This window comes from Apium graveolens, unplaced genomic scaffold, assembly GCF_009905375.1.
Source record: "Apium graveolens cultivar Ventura unplaced genomic scaffold, ASM990537v1 ctg7187, whole genome shotgun sequence".
NCBI classification, from domain to species: domain Eukaryota; kingdom Viridiplantae; phylum Streptophyta; class Magnoliopsida; order Apiales; family Apiaceae; genus Apium; species Apium graveolens.
The window spans coordinates 1-18220 of record NW_027420110.1 but is presented as its reverse complement, the minus strand read 5'-3'; the positions used below and the strand labels follow the sequence as shown (position 1 = coordinate 18220).

Here is an 18220-nt window from a genome sequence, read left to right as displayed (position 1 = left end):
TTTGTACTTGGATACTGGTAGTACACAAGATGCAACCAGAACATCTCAAACTTTTGTAGTTCGACAAAATTATAAAAATACTAGCAAAACATGCTTAGGAAAACAAAATTGACATTTTTAAAATCAAGAACAACATGACAATACGTAATTTATTGATAATGATAAGACTCGGTGAAATCACAGGATTTTCGAGATGTTAGAATAACTGATGTCAACGTAATTATGGTATAGATGCCTGAAAGCATGTTCCAGGAGTTTTAATACTTCTTTAGGCACAAGGTTGATCAAAACTACATCTCTTTGTTGGCTTGAGTACGCGTTTCTACTGTCCCCAGTACAAAGTACTTCTTTTGATGTATGTTACAGTGTGTGATTTCTTTTGATTTTAGGTGCGTCGAGAGATGATTCAGAGTTGATTAAAAAATGTGACTTACCTAAATTAGAAATTACGTTTGTACTTGTTAATGCATCTCATCTTCGTAACTTGTTTTGATCAACTTATTTCAGCATATATGATGCATAAGAAGTTAAGAACGTCAACAGGATGAATTCAAGCCATACTTCTATTCACTTTTGCAGGCAAAAACGAAATGCTAGTATTCCTTTTATTATGATTTGCATTATTGAATTGAGAATCTTCAACTGGCCAAAGATATGGCTCTCAATCATTCTTAGGGAAACAGTAAGTTCTAAACTTGATTTCTTAACTGAAAAAGCCCGACTCTCTACGGACAAAATTACACACTACAGTCAGTGCAGCACCTAGAATGCCTTAAAAGGTTTATCATGGTAGTGAAGAAAGAGTATTAAACATAAGAATCATATCTTCGTACAAACTTTAATCTGTGATGCACTAAATCCCTTAAAAGGTTTATTTATGGTTAGTATGGTCTTTACCGTTACTTACCACTAGTGCATACCGAACATTTCTTGGGGGGCACTATATGGCATAGTTTCTAGAATCGGTTATGGCTATAAATAAATAAGATAAGGTGCCACTTTGATGAAATTTAAGTATTTATATCATAATTTATTTACGAGTAATGTCATGTGTACATAATTTTGTACAAAAAATTTGTACAGAATGACATGACAATTGATGTGGTGTGTTTTAATTGCGCTTGTTGATGTGAATATATGGGTACATTCCAATTAAACCCACCACATATCATTATGTACAAAATTTTGTACACACAATTATGTACCCCAAACATTATCCTTTACTTGATTGTTTCAAAAAATTGCACCCCGTGTCGCTTTTAAATTAGTCATTTTATGCAATCAAATTTATCGAAATTTGATCAAGGTTTATTAATATTTTATAATTAAATAAAATAAAAAATAATATAATTAAAAACATTTAATTTAATTTAATATCTAGCTTTCAGTTTTTTTCTTAAATATTATAAGTGTAATTTTTAATTTTTGATCAAAAATTATTCTATTTGACCGATAAAAAAATAACAACGGAAAAGGGACAGAGAGAGTATTCAAGATCGAAAAAGACTTGTGCATATGATTTTATTTTACCAAAGTACATCTAACTTGTAATAAATATTGAAAAAGGCATACCTTTAATTAACAGGTGAACACCCTTTATTGAAATTAAGACTAAGTTACCATTATCGTACATAAGAATAATATAAATCTCTTTTATATATAAAATCCCAACATATTTTCAGTAAAATGATGAATTTGCCCCTGTATCTATCATAATTAAAAAATTATTGTTGGCGGGAATCGAAGCACAATCTACCCATTAATTCTAACAGTACAATACATCTATGACACTATGTCTTTTATGTTTTAATCAATCACTTAATATGTGTCGCTAAAAAGTAAAATTTCTTCTTCCTATTGTAGTTCATGAAATAAATTTTTTAGTCTTGTTTTTCCTTCATATATATATATATATATATATATATATATAGATTTAGTTAGCTATATATTTTTAAATAATTAAAGTTATAATTTAGATAATAATTTTGATCAATATCTAACATATAAAGATAATCATTATACCAAAAAATATAAATAAATTAAGACATAACATGTATTTAGTAAATAATGTAATATATTTTCAAGTAATCGAATTCTTAAAATCTATGATATTATATGTAAGAATTAATTAACAATGTCAAATAATCAAGTTCACACTAATACGAAAAATACACAAATAAATTTATAATGCGTGTTTATTCAATAAAAATTATATTGTTAGAACGTATACATAATATAATTTTAAGAAAATAATTTATATATTTTAGTTATTTGACCAAATTGACAACAAAAAATCAAATAAGTTAACAATTATGGATAAATAAAATATTCTTAGATGTATACATAATTAATAAATTTATTCAATTTTTGATTGAAACCAACATATTTAGGTTTATTTCGATCATAACAACATAATCTACTCAATTTAAAAATATCAAAATTTGACCATTTTTCTGAAAAAATGAAAAGTCACTGAAAAAACCTGACAATCACTGTCTATCTGAATTGCAATAATTCAATTCGTGAGGACACGATTATTTTTGCTTCAGATGTGGTCGAAATTATTCAAACTTCAGCTTCTAATTCTCCTAAAATTCTAAACTTTTCAATATTATAAAATTTCAAAATGTTCACCATCCTCACATAATTCTAAACCTTTATACGCGAAATTCCAATATTGTTAGAAAATAGTCCTTGACTCGCACGTGCTATTATATTAGTTTGAATTTATACACCAGCATATATATAGAGAGAGCTTCCAACAACACAACTGGAGGAAATATTAACACGTTTTGACAATTTATGGTACAGGGCAATCTAGCTACTAAGTGAGCAACCCTATTCGCTTATCTTTTAACAAAAGAAATCGAATAACCTGTTCTAGAATCAAGAATAATACGGCAAGCATCCAAAATATGACCAACTTCTAGGAGGTTATCCTGAGAACACTGCAGAGTTCGGACATTGGTTAAGGAATCTGATTCAGTAAATACCCTATAATGAGGCAATGTGAGAAGCCAATGAAGACCTTCAAGAATGGCCAAAGCTTCAGCTTCGGCCACTGTACCAATAGGAGGTTGCCTTATTGTTTTGCAAGCTACAAAAACACCAGCATGATCTCGAAAAACCAACCCCATTGAAAAAGAGTCATCACATGTGCAAACTGTAGCATCTACATTAAGCTTTAAACTTCCAGCTTCAGGTTTTTTCCATTTAACTAGTTCTTGGGTAACAGAGTTCATATTGGGTGACATTGTAATAACACGTTTCTTCTGTGCTTCCTTCCAGTCTAAGGTCATCTTCGCACTCTACTCCATTACAACAATAGCATTTGTTACTCTACCTTCCCACACCTTTTTGTTACGAAAAAACCACACACCCCACAATACTTTAGCAATTGTTACCAAAAGGTCTTGATCCGCAGTTTCTAATTTAGTAAGAAGCCAAGATGGGATATTACTTGCATAGAAAAACTTATTCCCACATATTGCCAGCAAGCCAAGACAAAAGGACAATTAAAAAAGACATGAGCCAAATCCTCAACAGCTAAATTGCACATTGGGCAGTCAAGTGACAGATGAACACCCTTCATACTCAGTCTACTTCTCACATGATATTATTTCTACAGACACGCCAGAGAAAAGTTTTCATTTTATGAGGGGGGTCCAGCTTCCAAAGCTTGCTCCAACCTGGTGATTGAGAAACAGAATCAGTGCCAACATTCCTAGAGTGCCACAGCTGATATCCTGTTTTCACCGAGTATTTACCGTTAGATGTTTTAGACCAAGCCAAACGGTCAACTGCAGGCAGAAAAGGAATTCTAGTTGATAAAACTACGGCTGCGTCAGCACTAGAGAACATCTCTGATACTTTGCTGATATTCCAAGCCCTGTCATTAGGTTGGAACAAGTCAGCCACTGCTAAGTTGTTGTTACCATAAGTCCAGGATTGATCAACTTTAAAATCACTTTTACTAACTAGCCAAGCGTCTCGAGTACACCTTATCGACTTTCCATCACCTAAAATCCAACGATAACCCTGAAACACCTCATTCTTAGCTGTAAGAATTCCATTCCAGATAAATCTAGCACTTGGTATTCCTTGTGCCTGCAAATATGAGAATCCGGGAAATATTTTGATTTAAAAAACCGTGAAATAAGAGAATTTAGAATATGAATGAACTTCCAGACATGCTTAGCCATAATAGTGATGTTATATCCATAAAGATTCCTGAATGCCAACCTTCCTTGACACTTTGACATGCTCAAACCATCCCAAGCAATCTAGTTGATGCCCTTGTTGTCTGTAGATCCCGATTGCCACCAATACTTATTCAACATTACCTCCATATCATGACACATCGATTGCGGCAAAAGGAAGGACGACATACAATACGATGGGATGGTCGTTGCAACATTTTTAATCAAAACTATTTTACCAATACGAGATATTTTCTTGGCTTTCCAACCTTGAAGTCGTTTCCACATTCTCTCTTTAATAAAATCAAAAACTCGCTTCTTAGACCGTCCAACCAGAGAAGGTAAGCCTAGATACAAACCAGACTGAAGATCATTGTTAACGCCCAATATACTTGATATTGCAGCATGTTTATCCTGCCTAACATTCGAACCGAAGAAAACCCCAGATTTCTGATAATTGATAGATTATCCTGAGAGTCGAGCATACTCATCCAGGATGTGCTTAACAATTTCTGTCTCATGCTGATTTGCACGAAAGAATAAAAAAGAGTCATCCGCAAATATAAGATGTGAGATTACTGGAGCAGAATTACTTACTTTCATACCATGAATGGTTTCCTCCGCGACAGCTTTAGAGAGAGCTAATGACAACCCCTCTCCACAAAAGAGAAACAAGTAGGGAGAAAGGGGATCCCCTGACGAATTCCAAGAGAAGGAATAATAGGACCAATTGATGCACCATTAAAACAAAATTCATACGAAACTGTCCTTACGCACAACATCATCCAGTTGACCCATTGAGAACAGAATCCCATCACAGCATCATTTTCCTTAAATATTTCCAATCAACTCTATCATAAGCCTTTGAAATATCCAATTTTAGAGCCACATCACCTTCCCTCCCTCGATTTGATTTCTTAATAAAGTGGATGAGCTCAAAAGAAATAAAGACGTTATCATTGATGCATCTACCAGGCACAAACGCAGCTTGATTTTCTGTAATAATCTGGGGAAGAATGCGCTCCAAACGGTTGGCCAAAACTTTAGACAAAATCTTGTACAATACATTGCACAAAGCTATAGGGCGAAGGTCTTTTAATCGACAAGCATTTTGTTTTCTAGGGATGAGTACTACATTAGTATCATTGAGATTAGCTGGAAAAGAATTATTCTTCAACCATTCTCAGCAGCAAATAAAAACCTCCTTACCTAAAGTAGGCCAGAAATTCTGGGGAAAAGGCAGGAGTAAGACCATCCGAACTACTAACTTTATCCCGGTGCATTTACTTCACAGCACCCGTAAACTCTTTGAAAGACAACTCAGCAACCATATATATTTAGTGTGTACACATATCCTCCCTACTTATTTTGGACATTATTCATTAATACTAGCGTATAATCTGTGCGATCCACGGACTAATTATAATATTTGTAATTTTATTCTTTGAATATTTTATAAAAAAATAAATTATAAAATAATAATAATAATATTAAGATTAATGAAGTTAAAATATTCATGCATATTTTGTATGTGTTATATTATCGAAAGATTCAAAATTTAGATAGTTGAAATCTTAAAAAGGTGTGGAGCTTACGGGAAAGTAGAAGTCTTGAGTAGCAGTTGAGTATGTGGGTGATTTGATATTGTTTTTTAATATTTTTTAATCTTTTTCTTGATTTATTATTATGTTGTTATATAATAATTTGAATTACTAAAATTAATTTTAAAAGTGTTTGGTTCCCTGCAAAAGAGGTACAAAAAAGAGGTTGAGTGCGATGAGAAATTATTTTGATAATAATTCGTAAAGTTTGTAGTTATATTAGTTACATGATTTAATTTTTTTAATTAAAATATATTTGTTTAAACATTATTTTGGAAGGTGTTAACCTACTTTGTAGGAAGGTGTTAACCCACTGGCCAAATAAAATCATGTTTCGCTTATAATATTATAGTATAATAATATAGTACAGTATAGATTTTGTTCTGAGTTATAATGTGTTTTTTTCTAATGATTAATCGATAGTTTTATTTTTTGGTGCAACTACTTTATTAGTTTAATCATTAATGGAGTTGAATTTTGTTGAATAATATCCAGTTGAGATATTTTGTTTAACAACACCTCAAAGGTGAATGTGGCAACTCGCTACTTAAGTTCAAAAATAGTCAATATTGTTTTTTCTCCTAATTATTATAACGTGTTAATTAAAACTATAATGCAAGAAACTTAAAATTATTACAAATTATATTTTATAAATAAATTTTGATCTCATAAATTTGAACTGTAATTCCAGCATTAACAAATCTAATATTATTTCATTATATATACTTAAAAATATATATTCATATACAATCAGTTGCGAATAATTGAGCACCGCAAAACAAATACACTTTCAAAGTAATTATCTAAAAAACAAAAAATTGCTGGCATTTCACCTAACCCAAACACCATAATGTTTAGTTCTTTTATTCCAACGATAAATTTTAAAAAACAAATAATAATTAAATATATTCACAGAAGAATATATTTTTCAACCATATGTTTCCCTTCCAAATTCCAACACGAACATAATTCGATGCGAGATCATATATTTTTAGCCTTTTCAAGTGATGTGATCTTGGAGCCAGAAGAATCAACCGTGAACGAATCATACCTTTGAAACAAATGAGCCACAAATAAAGCCGCTGTAATTGGTACAATATCTTTAGCAGGACACTGCTTGTTATTCGCACTCGGGGACTCGGTTTGCGACCCATTCGACCAGAACACATAACTCAGTAACTCGGTCCCTTTATTTTTCGTAAACCTATCGGCTACAAATTTCTCAGGATCATCAAACACCTTCCCATCTCTCATAACCAAAGGTTGGTACCCGCAAATCACCTCTCCTTTCTTCACCTCAAATGCTGAGTCATGCGAACTCAGCGTAAAATCCTTCCGTGCCCTTCCGAACTGCAAGGGCACGGGAGGGTTGAGTCTTAGAGCTTCGTAAATAAACGAGTTAACCTGGTCGAGTTGACTCACCGAGTTGAAACTCAGTGACTCACCCTTGCATGCATCTCTTACTTCCACCCTAAGTTTCTCTTGCAACATTTTATCATTTCCAAGAATATTTATAAGAGTTGGGAAAAAAAGCTAAAAGTCCACCAAATGCATTGAACCCTAGTACATACATAAGGTTATGAAGTGCATCTTCTTCCCTGAGTCCAAACTCCGTTATTCCTATTTGCAACACTTGTGAACCTTCTTTTCGTATAAACTCAGTGTTGGGCCTCTGGGCTTTTGTCTAAACATGTTCAGCTATTTATTTAGTTTATTTGTTTTATTACGTAGCAGAATAAATCAACATACACGTTGTGTTGGTTAGCAGTAGTTGAGGGTTAGTAGGAAGGTTATCTTCACGTAGTTGCATATTTGTAGGAGTCACAGTTAGAGGTAGACTCTTTTAAGTTTGTACTCTTTCCTGTTTTTAATGATCCCAGTTGTACGCTTTGATTTACAGAAATAAACAGCTAGCTTCCTAAAACTATTGTTCAGCTTTAACATCTGGTATCAGAGCTACTATACTCATCAATTTCTGTTTTCTTTCGTGATGGCTGAATCAAGTAAGAACAAGGAGGGTCAGATTGGGTTAACGTATCCATTATTGTCAAAGACCAACTACACCGCCTGGGCTATGAAGATGCGTGTTTTTATGCAGGCGCACAGTGTATGGGATGCAGTGGAGCCTAAGGATCCAAAAGCCACCGTGGAAGAGAAGATGGATAAACGAGCTCTTGCCATGATTTACCAAGGAATTCCTGAAGACCTTTTGCTGACTCTTGCAGAACGTAAGACCGCTAGAGAGGCATGGGACGCCATCAAAACGGTGTCTTTGGGAGCTGAGAAGGTTAAGAAGGCTAAGGCCCAAACTCTCAAAGCCGAGTTTGAGTCTCTGCTTATGAAGGATTCAGAACTGTTAGATGATTTCTGTTTGAAGTTAAATGGCTTGGTTGCTAACATCAGAGCACTTGGAGAAACAATTGGAGAAGAGTATGTTGTCAAGAAGTTGCTAAGAGCGGTTCCAACCAAATTTCTCCAGATTGCATCAGCAATTGAACAATTTGGAGACCTCGAAAACATGTCTGTCGAAGAGGTGGTGGGTTCCCTCAAAGCACACGAAGAACGACTATCTAGTCAAGGTGATGGTAAAGAAGGACAACAACTCTTGATGACTGAGGAGGAATGGTCGAAACGTGAACGTGAAAACAGTAATGGAAAACTGTTACTCACACGTGAAGAATGGCTGAGTCGCAAGGCGAACCGAGGGGGTTCACAGGCTGGGAATGATTATCGCGACAGGGACAACCATGGCGGTCGAGGTAGAATTGACAGAGGTAAGATAAAATGCTTTAATTGTGGTGCATATGGGCATTTTGCAGTTGAATGTAGAAAGCCCAAGAGAGATAGAACTCAAAGAGGTGAAGCGAATCTAACCCAGGTAAATGATGATGAACCTGCCCTTCTAATGACGCTGTGTGAGGAAGGTGCAGATGAGGTAATATTCCTAAGTGAAGGGACTGATTTGAAAGGGAAGGTGACCGACGATAGCACATGGTATTTGGACAATGGAGCTAGCAATCACATGACAGGGAGACGTGAAAAGTTTGAGAGTTTGGATAAATCACAGAAGGGACAAGTTAAATTTGGTGACGGGTCTGCAGTCAAGATAGAAGGCAAGGGCTCCATCAGAATAGTGTGCAAAAATGGTGAAACCAGGTTTTTACACGGTGTTTATTATATCCCTACTTTGAGAAGCAACATTATAAGTCTGGGACAACTCTCCGAGGAAGGGAATCGAGTGGTAATTGACGGGGACAGCCTGTGGATTTACGATAGCTGTGGACGATTGCTAATGCATGTCCGACGTTCTGTAAATCGGCTTTATAAAATCCACATTGAAGAAACCACCAAGGAACTGTGTTTATTGACAAGGGAAAGAGAAGGCGAGGCTATGGCATTCACGTTTGGGACATGTAAATTTTAAGGCAATGCAAATGATGTCAACAAATCAAATGGTGTGTGGCTTGCCTTCAATCACTCAGCCAACAGAAATTTGTGGTGGATGTCTTATGTCGAAACAACATCGTAAGTTTTTTCCTCACCACTCAAATTTTACTGCTGAAACTAAATTAGCATTGATACACGGAGATATTTGCGGTCCCATGTCACCTCCCACACCAGCTGGTAATAGATATTTTCTTCTTTTTGTGGATGATTACTCTCGGATGATGTGGATATACATGTTAAAAACAAAGGATGAAGCTTTGTCTTATTTTAAAAAATTTAAATTGATAGTTGAAAATGCTTCCAAGCAAACTATTCAGGTGCTTCGGACTGACCGCGGTGGAGAATTCTGCTCGAAAGAGTTTGAGCGATACTGTGAAGAGTCAGGTATAATGAGACACTATACCGCGCCCTATACACCACAGCAAAATGGTGTTGTAGAGCGCCGAAATCGCACAATTGCATCTATGATACGTAGCCTCTTAAAGGAACGCAATGTTCCTGCACAGTTCTGGGGAGAAGCAGCTAGACACGCGGTCTATATTCTCAACAAGATGCCCACACGAGCCCTGTCAAACATCACTCCCTACCAGGCCTGGTACTCGAAGAAACCTTCTGTCGAATCCTTGAGGGTGTTTGGATGTCTCTCGTATATGAAAATCCCTGCAGGTTTTACAAAAAAATTGGACGATCGGAGTAAGTTACTTGTGCATTTTGGACGTGAACCAGGTACAAAAGCATATCGTCTGTTTGATCCTATCACACAGCGTATACATGTAAGCAGAGATGTCGTTTTTGATGAAGGAAAAGCATGGTCTTGGCATGCTCCGTGTGACAGTGCAAGTCATACTGCTGGTCAACTTATTCTGCCTCCGTATATTGCAACAGAGCCCGCCGTTTCTGATGGGGATGGGTCACCTGTGACACCACATACACCTGCAACAACAGCCTCTAGTTCTGCTGAGCATACCCCATCTGCAGGCACTGAGAGTTCTAGTCACAGCACATCTACCGCAGATAGTCCTACTCCTCTCTTTCGACGCCTCTCTGATATTTACAACAACACTGAAATAATGGAGCTCGAAGATCAATTGCTTTTGACTGGAATTGATGAACCTGTAACCTTCGAGCAAGCTGTCCAAACTGAGGCATGGCGAGCAGCCATGGATGCTGAAATCTCTACCATCGAAAAAATCACACCTGGGAGCTCACGGACTTACCTTCAGGACACAAACCCATTGGCCTGAAATGGGTTTTCAAGCTGAAAAAAAATACTGAAGGACAGGTGATCAAGCATAAAGCTCGGCTGGTGGCAAAGGGCTATGTACAGCAGCATGGAGTTGATTTTGATGAGGTGTTCGCCCCTGTGACACGTCTGGAAACCGTCCGTTTGCTCTTGGCCCTTGCAGCTAAGAATTCATGGGAGGTACACCATCTCGATGTTAAATCAGCTTTTCTTAATGGGGTACTTCTTGAAGAGGTCTACGTTCAACAACCGAAGGGTTATGTGTGTAAAGGGCAGGAACATAAGGTTTATCGCTTACTAAAGGCTCTCTATGGCCTCCGACAAGCCCCCAGGGCCTGGTATTCTCAACTAAACAAATGTTTGCTTAAGCTCGGTTTTGTCAAATGCCCCTACGAGCATGCTGTGTACACCAGAAAGAATGAGTCTGATTCTCTTGTTGTCGGTGTGTACGTTGATGATTTGATCGTCACTGGCACTAACCCGTTGCAGATTGTCAAATTCAAGGGGGAAATGAACCGTGAGTTTGACATGACAGATTTGGGAAAACTGTCGTACTATTTGGGCTTGGAAGTTGACCAGGGACCGGGTTTCATTGAGATAAAGCAGACCACATATGCAAAGAAAGTTCTTCAGAGAGCAGGTATGAGTGAATGCAGTATAGTAAAATATCCCATGGATTTTAAGCTGCAGATCGATGCAGATGTCTCGGGTGAACCAGTAAATACAACGCACTTCAAGAGCTTGGTTGGTGGATTAAGATACTTGGTGTATACTCGTCCTGATATAGCACACGCAGTAGGTATCGTTAGTCGATACATGGAGAAGCCCACTGTGCTGCACTTGAATGCCATAAAACGTATATGCAGATACGTGAAAGGGACTTTAAATTACGGACTAGTCTACACAAAAGGTCATGGAAATTATATTCTATCAGGTTACTCGGATAGTGATCTGGCTGGCAGCATTGAGGACAGGAAAAGCACCAGTGGTATGGCATTCTATCTTGATGAAAGTCTGATCTCTTGGGTATCACAGAAGCAGAGGTGCGTTGCCCTATCGTCTTGCGAAGCCGAGTTTATGGCTGCTACAACTGCAGCTTGTCAGGGAATCTGGCTTCAAAGGGTGCTAAGTCAAATTACAGAGATAAAGCCAGGGCCAGTAATCTTGTATATCGACAATCGATCTGCTATTGACCTAGCTAAGAACCCTGTGTTTCATGGCAGGAGTAAACACATTGACGTGCGGTACCATTTCATTCGGGAGTGTGTTGAACAAGGATTGATTGTGATTAAACACGTTAACACCAGTTCACAACGTGCAGATATTCTGACGAAAGCTTTGCCTGCAGCAAAATTCGAGAAGATGAGGAACCTGCTTGGAGTCAAGAATCTGAAGCATGTTTAGACTAAGGGGGAGCATGTTGGGCCTCTGGGCTTTTGTCTAAACATGTTCAGCTATTTATTTAGTTTATTTGTTTTATTACGTAGCAGAATAAATCAACATACACGTTGTGTTGGTTAGCAGTAGTTGAGGGTTAGTAGGAAGGTTATCTTCACGTAGTTGCATATTTGTAGGAGTCACAGTTAGAGGTAGACTCTTTTAAATAAGTTTGTACTCTTTCCTGTTTTTAATGATCCCAGTTGTACGCTTTGATTTACAGAAATAAACAGCTAGCTTCCTAAAACTATTGTTCAGCTTTAACACTCAGCTACTTTGTTATAGCCACCGTTTACTAGAAACGAAGGGTAAGTAAATGAGTGGAGAAAAATTTCTTCGAAAGGCTGACAAAGGCCGAGTTTTACAGTTGGGATGACTTGAATGAGGAGCCAGCGTTCCAGATAAGTGTATCCTTTTTCGGATAACTCGGGCGATTTTGATGAGTCAGCTCCGGTTAAGGACCGAGTTAGGAAGCTGAAGAGGAACTTTTTTAACGGCACGTCGAAGGCGGCGTCTTTGGATTCTGATTTGGAGATGTCGGAGTAGATTGTTTCCCACGTTGTGTCTAGGTTTGTGGTGAGAGTTGAGATCCATATGCTTCTGCTCCGTTTTAGGATGTCCAATATGTAGTTCTTCAGCTGCAAACATTGTCAAAAATACTAAGGTCAAAAACATGTATGTTTCTCCTGACACTTGAACTCTTGATCGGTGATGATAACTTTTGTTTCATAAAAACAATTCAATTTTTTAAGTACATCTTGAACTCATGGGTAGTTCGATAAATTAATATTACTTTCTTTTTGACACATTTTTCAATACTCGTTTAAAGTATAATTTCACAATATTATTTTTAAAAAAAAAAATTAATAAAAGTTTTATATTTAAACTTTTATTCAAAAAAAATTGAAAAAAAACATTATGAAACTATATTTATAAAATCATCGAAATACGTGTAAATAATGTATGTATATATTCCGTTGGAACAGTCGAACCGAGGTAGTATACTAAAATACGTTTTATTTAAAAGAGGAGTGTTAGGTGTACAGAATTATATACAAAATACAACAGCTCATTCCAATTAAAACCCCCAACATATCATTATGTACACAATTCCGTATCCCAAGTATTTTCCAATTTGAAATTCTCAGGTACGGGATACAAGTTGGAAAAAACAAAACAAAATGCATACCTGAGCATGTCGGGGCTCAGTGGTATCAAGATAAATACAAGTACGAACATCTCCGGTTAAGCTAGTACTCGGCATGTAATCTCCGGCCAATACATCTTTCTTCTCCACAAGCTCCATATCGAACAAATGAGAGAAGGATTTAACATCAAGCACAGCTATTATATTCGGATTAATAGACGTAAAAAATGGAAATGCAGGAGGATATTAGTTCGAAACACACTGCTCTTGTTCTCATCATTCTTTGACACAATTGTAATTGTACCTTTTCCTTTGACCGGAATTTTTGACGAATCACCAAAAGTAACTTCCACATTGATGGTCTCGTTATCTCCGTAAATAAATCTTTATGACCAGTCATGTGATTGTTGGCCCCTCAGTCAAGATACCAAACATTCTTCTTGCTTTCCTCGTCTCTTTTATAAGTGAGGAACATTTTTATCTTCTTTTGCAGCAGCAAAATGACTTCTTTCTTCCACCTTTGGTGCTCTACACTCATAACTGAAGTGACCAAATTTATTATAATTATAAGATTGAAATTGAGATTTATCACCTCGTTGCAATCCACCCCTTCCTGGCCTCTAAAATTTTGACCACGACCAGATGATTGAAAACCTTCAGAATTCTGGCCTCTGTTAAAAGAATGTCTTCCACGTCCTCGTCCACCTCGGTAACCACCTCTAAAGCCACCTTTTCCACATACAGAACCGCTACTGCTAGAACTGTCACCAATGGATACTTTACTTTGCAACGCCTTCTCGAGATGGCTTGCATCATCATACTGGTTCATCCGCTGCTCGTGAGCTTGAAGTGAACCTACGAGTTCATCAATGGAAATTGTGAACAAGTCCTTTGACTCCTCGATAGAAGTAACAACGTAATCAATTTCCTTGTCAACAAATGGAGTAATTTTTCCATTACCCGAACATCATCGAGACTTTCCCCGTTTCTTTTTATCTCATTTGTCACCATTTTCAAACGCGTAACAAATTCACCAATATTTCCAGAATTTGTCATCTTTAAATTTTCAAACTCCCAGCGTAGCACTTGGAGCCGCACCTTTTTTAACTTTTTCAACTCCTTGGAATGATTTTTCCAAAATCTCCCACGCACTCTTTGATGTTTTTTCCTCCGAAAGTTTTTCAAAGGTGGATTCATCATCACCTTGAAAAATCGTGTATAACGCATTTTTGTCTTTTTTCCGGGACTCCTTAAACAGTTTTCTCGGTATTTGACAGAACTGCTTTAGCGGCTGCATCCGTGGGCTCGTCATACCCGCTTTTGACAATGTCCCAATTGTCTTAGGAACCGATTAAACTTTCATTTGAATACTCTAGTTCCTGTAATTTATACTCGTCAATTTTGGAATATTTGGTTGCACTGTCGTCGTCATTTTTCACGAACGAATCTTAGCTCTGATGCCACTTGTTGGAAACGTAGATGGGAAGCCTTAGCTCTGATGCCACTCATCGTCATTTGCTTGTGAAGCCTTCGAGCTTGCCCGCGTGTGTGACGTGCGGACACGAATGTAGCGGAAAATTGGCCCGAATAATTACGGACTAGTTTTGCTAAATTTAATTTCCACTGGGCTTAGGCTTTTAAATTCTTAATTCGTTTTTTATTACGAATTATTATAATTAATTTGGCGTAATAATAATCTGATTCAGTTACGTATTTGATTATTAATTAACGCGTTTTATTTAATTATGCATTTTATTTAATTACGCGTGAAGTAGCGCACACGTTTATCTCGAGCCTATATAATATCGTATTAGGCTTAGGGTTAGGTATTCATTCGATATACAAATCACAGCCGAAATGATTTAGGTTTTTCGGCTTTGTTATAAGTAAGCAAATACGTTTATAAACTTTAAGATATTGCATATAATTTACCACATATTTATTATAATATCTAAAATAATTTATAGCTTTGTTATAATTATTAAGTTTAAAATATTAGCGTCCCACTATATACTTAACATTGAAATATAAAATAGAAAGTTCGGCATCCACTCTTATTTAGGATAGTTTCATAACTTATTTAGAAAAAAACTTCTGAATAAAAGTTCACACATTAAAATTGGTTTTAAAAAAATGAGTTCATGAACTATATTAGATAAGAGTTTGAAATGTTAATAATCTACTCAGGAGCATGATTTACCACATATTTATTATAATTTTAAAATAATTTATGAATGTTGCAAAACATATCCCAAAAACATATTTGCATATATACAAAGTGCACATTAATAAATCTAATATTAAATGTGAAATAAAATTATTATTTTCTTCTCAATTATCTTAAGTTCATGATTTAGTATACATAAAATTTTTGAACATGTATCATACTAAAAATAAATATATAAATTAGTTCATATATAATAATAACTTTGTAATGAAAGTTACTTAAGAATATTAGATAATTTAGTTAATCCTTATTTTAAGTGTGAAGCAAAACCATATAAAACAATATTTGCTTGTGACATCCTTATTTTTTATTTTCAGGTCATACATTAATTAATATTATATATTACGATTGAATTATATATAATTTATAGTAGTATGAGACCTTGTATAAGTTAAAGTTGTTATGCAACTTACAATTTTTATCAAAAAATAAAGGGCACTCATGCCTTAAATAATTTAATGTCATAATCAAAACAAAATTTGATTTACAAATTTGATATTTGTACATATAATATTTTTTTCATATGATTTTTTTCATGTGTCAAAATGCATTACTTTTTGTCCATTTAATTACTACTAACCAAACGTAAGTAAGAAAAAGGGGATAAATTTTACACCAATTTATTTATACTGATGCATTATTGTGGGTATTATGTATGTTACATAATATAAATAAAATACTTAACTATTACATATTTTTAAAACAAACAGGATCATTCTACACAAAATAGAAACCATCCTCATTATTATTAGTTTAACAAACCCAGAGTAACTAGTATTATTATTGTAATTGTTGATATTATTTAAAATAAAATACTCCTGGAGGACTTAGTTTGGCACCAAATTCTGAGAATCCAAAAGCTAGGTTCAGATACTAGCCTCGCCTTTTCCTTTCTCGCTAGGAGTTCAATTCTTATTCAATCCAAACTTCCGAGTATGACTAGCAATTTGTGCAGGTGTTGTAGGTGTTGTATGGGGCAAGTAGTTTCTTGATATATGTTAGACTTTATTTAATTTAAACGTATTTAATATCGATGTGTCCGAATTGTTTAGGAAATAAACCAGTGTTTATTTATGAACGTTGGAATATTTTGAATAAGTCAAAGTAGTTGATTGTTTTAGGAGAGTAGTGGAGGAAAACTAGGATCAGCACCTAATTTGTATGAACGTGTTTAGAGTTTTGCTATTATGTACTCTGTATTTCCATTTTCTGTTATCAATAACAAAGTTGCAAGTTTTCCATATATGTGATCATTGATTCAGTATCTTTATTTTCAGTTTAAATCTTATATCTGGTATCAGAGCTACTACACGTATCTTTCCTGCTAACGAAGATGGAGTCGAAGGCGGAGTCAAGCAGAAGTAAGAAAGGGAACTATGGACTAAGTTATCCAATGCTTACTAAGACAAATTATACGGTTTGGGCTTTAAAATTGAAGGTGATTATAGGCTTATGGAGTCTGGGATGTCGTCGAGCCTAAAGATCCAAAGGCTCCCATTGAAGAGAAAATAGACAAAAGAGCATTGACTATCGTCTACCAAGGGATCCCGGATGACATACTGTTGGCTTTGGCCGAAAAGAAATCATCCAAGGAGGCCTGGACAGCGATCAAGATTATCAGTCAAGGTGCAGACAAGGTCAAGAAAGCCAAGGCGTAAACACTTAAAGCAGAGTTTGAGGCACTAAAGATGAAGACTAGGAACACATCGATGATTTCTGTATGAGACCTAATGGTCTGCTCACTAACATCAGATCATTGGGAGAAATAATAGGTAAGGAATATGTCATGAAGAAATTTCTAAGAACCGTGCCAACCAGATTTTTGCAAATTGTATCAGCTATTGAGCAATTTGGGAATCTGGAAGCCATATCGGTAGATGAAGTCACAGGCTCATTGAAGGCTCACGAGGAGCAAATACAATTACAAACGGAGACCAGTGAAGGACCACAACTGCTTCTAACCGAAGAAGAGTGGTAGAAGAAAGAAAATAAGACAACAAACTCCTTTTAACACGAGAAGATTGGTTAAAGAAGAATGGGAAAAACACTTCTCCAGGTGGTTAATGATTATCGAGTGAAGGACAGTCGAAATATTGTTCGTGACAGGAGTCAGGTCAAATGTTTTAACTGTTGAGCTTATGGTCACTTCGCGGTGGAGTGTCAAAAGCCAAGGAAAAATAGGCCACAAAGGGGTGAAGTGAACTTGACACAACTGACAGATGATGAACCTGCCTTGCTCATGGTTGTTTGAAAGAAAATTGAAGAAGAGGTGATCATGTTAACCGAGAACGAGGACTCGAAAATTGGCAAAGGAGTAGAGGAAAGTATATGGTATCTAGACAACGGGGCTAGTAACCATATGACAGGATGTCGTGAAAAGTTTAAGAAGCTGGACAAAAAAATTAAAGGAGAAGTAAAATTTAGAGATGGTTCGAGGGTCAAGATTAAATGGTAAGGTTCTATTAAAATCAAGTGTAATAATGGTGAAACGAGAGACTTGCACGGAGTATACTTCATACCAACATTGCGAAGCAATATCATTAACTTGGGGCAGCTGTGAGAAGAAGGAAACCGGGTTGTATTGAGTGGAGAACATTTGTGGCTTTATGATAGGTGTGGAATACTTCTTATGCAGGTGAAGAGATCTGGAAATCGTATATATAAAATTCAAATTAAAGAAGCCCGAAACAGATGCTTACTGACACAAGGTGAGGAGGCTCCGTGGCTATAACAAATGCCTGGGCCATGTAAATTTTAAAGCAATGAATGTGATGTGTAAAAATCAGATGGCACATGGTCTACCTTCACTAGTTCAGCCCAAATAAAATTGCAGCAGATGTCTCATGTCAAAGCAAACTCGTAAGCCATTTCCCTCTAAAACTAGTTTTGTTGCAAAGCACGGTCTTGAATTGATTTATT

At 36.0% G+C, this 18220-nt stretch overlaps 2 protein-coding genes and 1 pseudogene across 2 annotated transcripts; all 3 read right to left on the bottom strand.

Moving 5' to 3' along the window:
* Positions 1–2846: 2846 nt before the first annotated feature.
* On the bottom strand, positions 2847–3299 carry LOC141703902 (uncharacterized). The gene has a single exon (XM_074507289.1). It carries the CDS (start codon positions 3297–3299, stop codon positions 2847–2849), a length of 453 nt encoding a protein of 150 aa, XP_074363390.1.
* Positions 3300–3308: 9 nt separating this feature from the next.
* On the bottom strand, positions 3309–5482 carry LOC141703901 (uncharacterized). Its single transcript, XM_074507288.1, has 6 exons — positions 5409–5482; positions 5172–5317; positions 4797–4894; positions 4344–4649; positions 3690–4107; positions 3309–3427 (listed from the first exon to the last, which is right to left on the bottom strand). Exons 1-6 carry the CDS (start codon positions 5480–5482, stop codon positions 3309–3311), a joined length of 1161 nt encoding a protein of 386 aa, XP_074363389.1.
* Positions 5483–6627: 1145 nt separating this feature from the next.
* LOC141703899 (fatty acid hydroperoxide lyase, chloroplastic-like) lies at positions 6628–14386 on the bottom strand (annotated as a pseudogene).
* Between the last annotated feature and the right edge of the window lie 3834 nt (positions 14387–18220).